The sequence below is a fragment of the Eufriesea mexicana genome, unplaced genomic scaffold (genome assembly GCF_001483705.2).
Source record: "Eufriesea mexicana isolate 0111107269 unplaced genomic scaffold, ASM148370v2 scaffold1653, whole genome shotgun sequence".
Lineage (NCBI taxonomy): Eukaryota > Metazoa > Arthropoda > Insecta > Hymenoptera > Apidae > Eufriesea > Eufriesea mexicana.
In genome coordinates, this window is record NW_016909884.1 from 2,258,576 (window position 1) to 2,267,322 (window position 8,747).

General features: G+C 31.8%; 1 protein-coding gene across 4 annotated transcripts in view; it reads right to left on the reverse strand.

The window, feature by feature from the left end:
* Positions 1-599: 599 nt before the first annotated feature.
* The window catches only part of MTA1-like (metastasis associated 1-like), a 9,921-nt gene continuing 1,773 nt past the window's right edge, over positions 600-8,747 (reverse strand). Inside the window, exons 2-13 of one of the 4 annotated variants that reach the window (XM_017902137.1) lie at positions 8,507-8,574; positions 8,197-8,290; positions 5,713-5,895; positions 4,227-4,478; positions 3,859-4,130; positions 3,582-3,770; positions 3,074-3,496; positions 2,375-2,975; positions 2,139-2,288; positions 2,029-2,058; positions 1,587-1,845; positions 600-1,449 (exon numbers count right to left, since the gene is read on the reverse strand). In XM_017902137.1, the coding sequence (XP_017757626.1) occupies positions 1,311-1,449; positions 1,587-1,845; positions 2,029-2,058; positions 2,139-2,288; positions 2,375-2,975; positions 3,074-3,496; positions 3,582-3,770; positions 3,859-4,130; positions 4,227-4,478; positions 5,713-5,895; positions 8,197-8,290; positions 8,507-8,574 (2,660 nt within the window). In that variant the 3' untranslated portion in view covers positions 600-1,310. The remainder of the gene's footprint in view (positions 1,450-1,586; positions 1,846-2,028; positions 2,059-2,138; positions 2,289-2,374; positions 2,976-3,073; positions 3,497-3,581; positions 3,771-3,858; positions 4,131-4,226; positions 4,479-5,712; positions 5,896-8,196; positions 8,291-8,506; positions 8,575-8,747) is intronic. The other 3 variants (XM_017902139.1, XM_017902138.1, XM_017902140.1) reach the window with 3 other exon arrangements.

An 8,747-nucleotide genomic window follows, 5' to 3' on the forward strand; every position in this document is an offset into this window, starting at 1 on the left:
ATATAATTTATTCCTAATTATATACATAAAAATTAAATAAACAATATATAATTTTTTATCATTTCTAATTATTGCTCCAATTGTAACTACTAATTTCAATTTTTACAAAAATATTAATTTTTATTAACAAATATTAATAAAAAATATTATGATAGTAATATAAATTATATAGTCATTATCAAATATATCGCAATACGTACAAGGTAAAAAAATTGAAAATGAATTTTTTTAATTAATAAAATTTTTTTAACTAATTTTTGAAAGACGTTTTATATAATTTATTTATATCTTACAAGTAAACTTTCGATATTAATCTGTATAACAAAATTTATTAAAAAAAATTTTAAGGTTTATTAAAAATAAAGTATATACATTTATATAATAAATATCGAAAGTTAAGAATTTGACGTCATTAGAAAAAAATATTGAATAATACTATAAAAGATACTGTATAAAGTATATTAACATATATAAACATTTTTGGCATTCTTTATACATGTATAAATTCCCTATATGATATATGAAAGGAAACTGGATAGAATGGAAAAGGACTAGTACATTCTTCCACTTATGCTTATGTTTATTTATTAATTGTTGCGACGGAAGTCATCAAACTTGAAAATTTAATAAAAATATTCACAATGAGCATTCTTTCTTTCTTTCTCACGTACGTTCTTATCCTTTCTCTCTCGCTTTCGCTCCCTCTCTTTCTCTCCCTTTCTCTCATACTTGTCTCTGTTACGCGCACGGCCGTAACATTCTTCGTGAGCTAATGCGCGTGGTATGGGCCAATTTAACCAATGTAGAACTTGTGTCCAGCACTCGTTGGACACTTGTGTTGCCTGGTTATGCATGTATGAATGTGTGGTATGATGTATATGTACATTCAATTATTAATAATTATTATTAATAACAACAATAACTAATTAATACGAATAGAAAATCATGTCTCACGGTGAATGACTCGATTTCATATTTCCATTTTTTTCTCTTAAGATTCGATGAATGTTCGTTCCAGAGTCGTTGCCATTTGTCCATACATGTGAAGTATGTTTCAGCGATGTCAGTGCAACATGCAAATTCAGTTAAGCGAGGCCTTCAATTTCGGCGAGTTGCTGTTTCGAAAATTATTGAAAAGATTCCAAACAGCGATTAGTCCTTGCTCAACATCAGAGCTGCCAATGACAATACATAAAGCTGGGATATCTTCACTCTGCCGACTCTGGCATTAAAATTACAATAACAGCATAATTCCTTTCAGCGGTAAACTGATTAGTCTGTCAGTTCACCTAATTGATTGTATTACTGATTCAGTCCAGGATGACCACCATGTCATCGCCACGTACTGCTCTTTGTGGATGAGGAGGATGTAACGGAGCTGGTAATCTACGCCATGGTTTACGCGCTGCCCTTCGAAGTTCAACTGATGAAAGGGTTCTTCTTAGTCTTCTACAAATTATAAATATTATCGATTTTAATATTCGTTTTTCCTACTCACCCTTTTTGTTTCTCTTTTTTTCTTTTTAGTAATAAGTGTACAGCTATATAATAAATTACTACACTGCAAAATGTATAAAAGTGCTAACTTGGTTTGATCTGAAGCACGAAAATAAACATCATCAGGTGCATCCATCCATGATATTACTTGTTTGCGCGCATTACTTCTAGATAATGGTGGACCATGGGGCAAACTATGAGGATGAGAAGCTCTTCCATTCAAAGGCGGTGCTAGAGGAAGAACAGTAGGCGCTGTATGTTCCAAAGTATGCTTTGGATGGAGCTGCTGAGAATGATGAGCCCTTTTTGCAGGTGGTCCACCAGGGAGCCCTGCACTTAGGGCAATACCTATTAAAAGTAATAATATGTACGTGACATTCAAACTATAATGTGTAAAATTTTTAAATAATGTAAAACTATTAAACCGATGATGCATATTCCTTTGGAACAAATGTTAAACTGTTCAATTTAATAATTTTGATTATTTATTTTATTTGATGAGTTAAACTTTTAGGCACTCGATTATTTTACCTTCATCCCAATCCACATCAGAGTAGAAGCCAGTAAACAAAGACCACATTCAATACTAGGATCTAAAATATCACGATATATGTGAATAAATGCATGATTCTAAAACTTACCATCTGATCCGTTTATCTCATCAAATGGAGGTCTTGTGCGTTTTAGTATCGCTTGTTGAGTCTGCATACTAGGTTGTGGCTGAGGTGGAGTTACTGTCAACCTATCTACTTCAGATTTATTTGGTACTCTTTCATATAAAAGACTTCCATCTATAATACAAATGATAAAAATCAAAATATTAAATGCAGGGTTCTAATAGTAAAAATTATATATTATTAAATAAGAGATTATATACCTGGTGCTTTTGGTGGTCTAGGAAAAGAAACCCGATCTGGTTGTTTTCGTTGTGCTGGTGCTGTAAGAGCTAACCAATCCCAATCTCCAGGTTGTCGTGGAGCCGGATGATCACCTAAACGCGTTGCTATATCGGTTACTCGAGGACGAGGTCGAGGCCGAACAGCACGTGCTAAAATACGTAACTCCGCAGGACTTTTTGATGTTAACTGAGGAGATGCGCAAAGGTGTCGCAAAGGTGCTGCATTTACAGGTTGATGAGGTGCTCGCGCAGCATGACGTGTACGTAATTGTGCTGCACATAATCGTCGTGCAGCTCGTGCCAATGCTGAAGTACGTAAATAAAACGCTGATCGAGTTTTCATTACAGGTCTGGGGGATCCACCTCCACCACCACCACTTGGTCCGCTTCCACGTAGATCAACACCATGAGCACTTGCATAATGGCGACTTAAATGTGCTTTGAGCTTGAATTCTTTACCACAAGAAGGAATGCTACATCGATGAGGTCTATGAGCACCGCCAATTCCTTTACTTTCTTCATCTGAACCAGCACCACCTCTTTTCCTCTCCAAATCAACATCATCCATACGTGATGGAACCTAAATAACCAAATTTTCCACAAAAGATAAAATATTTTTTTATAATATATAATATATACTATTTATATACTTTTATCCAATTATAATATATGGAATACCTTTAGACCACCATACTTTTTCCAGTATGTCCAACATGACTGACATAAACGACACTGCATATGTGATGGACCCCAAGCATACCATTGTGGACTTTGAATTACTTGACAACTTTCACATGGTTTTCCATTAACTCCAACCATCAATATTCCACTATTATCAGTTGTCATATTACCGTTGCTATTACCATTGAGAACATTAGTTGGTTTCCCATTACTGTTGCTGTTACTATTACCCAGAGGTACAATTGTTGCTGCAGATGGTGCAGTTGTAGGAGGAGTTGTTTTATTATAGTTTGGTATATAAACTTGTTTCAATTTGCTCTCTGCTTCTACAGCTTTCACCCTTTTCTGTTGTACATATCTATCAGTAGTTTTCCACATATAATAATATTCAATAACATTCTTTAATGTTTTCCATGGTAACTGAAATGTACAAATATTTGCTAAAATAAAATATCATGAAGTGTTGAAGTTTAAGACTTTACCTTTGTGTAATTTGAATACTTACAAAGTCTTGACGTATATCAGAAAAATCCTTTCCATACTTATCAAGGGCTTCTTCAAAAAGATTTGCTTCAGATGCACTCCATTCTTCCATTTCATCTCTGCATAATACTGGACCAGTACTGGGTACTAAAGATGACATAGCTTTCGCGACGTCGTAATTGTGTCGATGTAAAGTGTCCATTGCATGAAACTACAAATAGAAAGTCGTGTAAAAAATTTCTTCTTTATAAAGAATATATCTTATTTAGTTACAAAGCAGTAATATCAATAATATTTACAAGGGTGATGTCTCTAGATGCAGCTGCTGCAGACATATGTAAAGATGGTTGTTTAACTGAAGATGAACAGTCTAAAGCTCTTGCAAATGTGCCTACTGATCTACTGACAACAAGAAATTGATCGATTTGGCGGTCTGTTAGTGAATGTCGTGGTGTCCAAACCAATGTTTCTAAATCTTGTAACCTACGAGGATCTGACTCTCTTTCAGCAGGTGTTAGTGGAGCTGGTGCTATTCCATCAGCTTGATATCTACTACCTACTCTAATTTCACCTGCAATATTTTATATTTGTTAAAGCTCAAATATATGGAGAAAAATTATAGTAAGAATAATTGCTGTATTTAATAATTTTTAATATTAATAAATACCTTTATCAGCAAGCAAAGTACGTTGAGCAGGGTCAAATACTAAACAATAGAAGAAAGAATCTTCCTTGTTTAAATAGCTTAGTAAAGATTCTGTTTCATTTAATAAAGTTACGCAACATTTTCCTCTTATATGTGTTGCGGGCATTGTTTCCACCTGACGTGATAGAAACAACTCTCGGTGCTTCATTTGATGACGTTGCTTAGAACTTAATTCTGTAACTCCTCCAGCACCGACAACATTTTCTTCCATCCCTATATATAAAAATAATTAAAATTAAGTCAGTTTTATTATTTCGAGTTTTTAAATAAACTGCATACAAAAATTTAAATAAAATATTTCACACTGAGATAAAAAAAGTAAGAAAAGTTATAAACATATAATATTAAAAAAACTTAAAATTACTTTATAATGTATTTTTTTTTTTCGTATAAGGTAATGTTAATAAAAATTAAACATGTAAAATAGTGTTACTTATCTTTTATATTAATAAAATATTAATTTTTTTTTTTATGATATAAAAGTATATCCTAAGTTTATTCATGCACCTCGGTCTTTTGTTATTATTATTATTCTTTACTTCTTTATAATATAAATAAATGAAATGTAAATGAAACGCAGGAATGTGGCAGAATCAATCAAAACTTATGACAATGAACTAAAAATACCAGCAAGAGCGGGCAACAAAAAAAGGAAATGAAAGCAATGTTAAGTGATACATTATCTATTATAACAGAAATGAAATTAACTTTCAAAGAAATATAAATTGTTTGAAGAAGCCTCAGATTACTAAAGAATTATCATTTTATGCGGCGGGATTTTTTTCTGGATGTTAAATTATTTATTAAGATACTAATTGAAATTATTTAATTAAGAATGAATTTAGGATTTATGTACAAAAATTAAATTATTCACTTTTTTAAAAAACAAATGGAAAATATAAAAGATAATACAAATAAAATGGTCAAATGATTATGACTGTGTATGGCTGTGTATGGGTTTAATAAGTTTTACACTTAATAATTAAACCCCTTTTTGTATAACTTAAAAAAAGAGGTCATAGTTAAACCCAATTTATTATATCTTTGGCCTTACAGTGAATTCAATTAGAACTTATAATATTCACCAAGATTACAAAGAATGTTATAAATCCCGCCGCTTGGTCATTAGCCTAACATCATCACTGGCTTCAATATGAGATTAACATGACAACCAAAAGGTACACATTATGTAATACTTACTGACGAATTAATTAATATTTGATTTTCATTAATATCTACTTTAAAAGTATTTACATATATGTAGTGAAAAATGTAAGTCAATTACTTAATACTTTTTGTTGACAATAAATTTGTTAAATTTTTTTGTTAATATTTTTCTACATTTTTATCAGTAATAATTGAATATTTTTATTCATAATATTACTTAATGCAGAAATTTAATAAAATTCATCAATAAGGAGCACCTTTCAATTGACTGCTCACTCACCATGAGGCTCTTGGGCCTCTGACAGTGGGGCCTTCAGCCAGCCACCCTTCCCGCCCCCTTTGTTCATCACTTTGGGCCCGATCCCATCTTTATTAGTCATTTCCTTAGTAGTATCTGGATTCTCGAGTTTCTGAATCTGCGTGTTTGCAGGGGATTCTGACCTCTGCTGCTCCGCACTTGCCACTGCAATTTGTATCACAGAACCCACTCTACTATGTTTCATTTTCATTCTATCTTTTCTTTAATACAATTTTAACACATGCTTTAAAAAATACTTCTAAGAAACTCCACAATTAAGGACACACAGCATCCTTCAAATTTATTGACTAATAATTTTCAATCATTACAAGATTTAGCTACCAATATCTAAATGGTTAATATATACATTATTTAAAAAATAACTGATTCTGTCAACCAATTCCAGTCACGTTTCTATTTACAATAATTGTGCTATAATTAATAGATAAGCTACTATCAAAGATTTTATTTAAAAATTTATTATATAATAGTATTCAAGTACATTCGTATTAAATCATATTTTCTACCAAAGAAATAATATTAGTATATGACAATAATATTATGTTACAAAAATCATTTTTATGGAATGTTCCAAGTATTTCATTGTAACAACTTTTAAATTAAAATTGGAAAAGTTGTAACTATAAAACATTAAATTTAAACAGCAGTAATACAAAATTTAGTAAGTTTTAATCAAGTTTCTGGATATTATGCAATATTTTAAGAATTTTCTTTTTTAAATGTTCAAGATGAAATGATTGTAAAATGTCCCTGTAAAAAATGCGACATTTCAAACGCATATTCTTTTCATATTATATCAGACAAAGTTTGTATGCAAGATAAAGTTTGTTCTTTTTATTTCTGATATTTAAGGTATAGAAATGGAAAATATAGAAATGGTGGAAAGAGGGTGATAAAGGAAGGAAGAGAGAGAAAGAGAGAGAGAGAGAGAGAATATACAATTCGAATACCAGTAGATGGACATAGAGTCACGAGAAGAGAGGAAGAGACACGGGAAAATGTACACTCGCGCGCGCGCGCGGACTCGCTCACACACTCGCGAACGCACGCGTATGTATAGCAGTAAAGAAGAGGAAGGAGGAAAAGGGAAGCGGGGAAGTAAATGCTTAAAACGAAGATGGCTAGCGGGGCGCACCATTTTCGCCCAGGCATATACGTTTGCTTGTATGTGAGTATACGTATGCATGTAGGTCTGTGTGTTCCTGTTTCTCTCAGCCTGTTATTCGCACACGTCTCTGTGTCGGTTGCCGTGTACGTCTATCGGTGTTCTTCCAAGTCTGTGTCCGAGTACACGTAACATACCCAACCGACCCCTGCGTCAGTCATTCATTTAGTTCAGGGTGGCGGGAGGAAAGGAGTAGTGGTATGAGGGACTTGGGTGAGAGGTAGAAAGAGGGGCTGGTGGGGTTGATGGGCGGACCACCCCCAACCCACCCCCGGCAGATCGATACAACCCCCATTTCACCCCTCTGCCACCCCCAACTTTACTTATTATACATTCCCACCCCCCAAATCCCCGCGTCTCATTATCTTTGCTATTGCAAAGGAAAAATCGAGAAAGCTTTAGAAACACATATGTATGTATATATGAGGATACATATGTATTGAAATGCGAAAATTGAACGAAATTTTTTTATTCTTAACAACGTATTATTTTTCTTACGCGAGAAAATATATATGTAATATGTTGTTCCAGGTAAATATTGTCATGAGAATTCTGAATATTGCAACAGTAACGGCGACACGTTTTAGATTCTTTAACTTTCAATGGAAGATTATATATAATATAATTTTATTTTTTTAAAACATTGTTTTTTCATGCTTTTTTAGTGCGAACGTAGGAATGATAGTATTGAGAGACTGCGCTTTCATCATCACGAATCATTCGAACCTATGAAGAAGAATATTTTTAAACTAACATAGTAAATGAATTTTGTTAATTGCATTGATTATATCGCATTATTTATCTCTTTTGCCAAAATCATCAATTGTATGTAATACGAGTAGTATCGAAATATTAATTATTCTGATAAAAAAATTTACTTTTTAATAAGTAACAATCTTTTGTAATTAATAAAAAAATATGTTAACACTCTTCACTTTACAGATGCTTACTGATTTGCAACGTCATGCGAAGCGAAATAAATAATGTTAATTTCTGATCATACAATGTATTAGTATTAGTACTTAATAACCTAAACATTTACAAAAAATAGTTACAATACCAATTTTTATAAATTACACGTCCAAATATAATACTAGTTGAATAGAATATCAATTATACAAGAAAATGTTAAATATACCATAATATGCATCTGTATATAAAAAATAACTTCAGAGCAAAAAATTAATTTTATATTGGAATGTTATACAACATAAATATTTTCAATATTATTAGAATGCAATATAATAAATATCGTTTATGATAATATAAATTTTACTTACACTGATGTTTATCTGCAAGCATGATTAATGTCGATGGCAAATCCCTCCGCCTAAAGAAGCACATAACTTTTGCTTCAACATTTCCACTTGCCGTCTGAAATAAATTAAATATATTAAAAAAAATAAATAAATAAAAGAAAAAAGTAAGATATATTTATTAGTAATTTGTATTTAAATTATTATCTACTACTTAATCTGATAATTTATAATATTGTTTAATTCAATTTAAATACTATTCTATAAACAAATATAAAATTTATATTTACAACAATTGTAATAAAAAAATACTACAGTCAAATTCATTTCTCACCTTATTTAATTCTTCTATCCTCCTTATCTGGTAGGGAGATGTGGAAGATGTTTCAAAATATACATAATCTACAAATTAAAAAATAAAAGTCTATGTAATATTTTTTCATTTTTAAGAGAAGATTTATCTGTAGCGTGTGTGTGTGCACGCGCGCGCGTTATATGTGTGTGTGTGTGTGTGTGTGTGTGTGTGTGTGTGTGTGTGTGTGTGTGTGTGTGTGTGTGTGTGTGTGTGTGTGTGT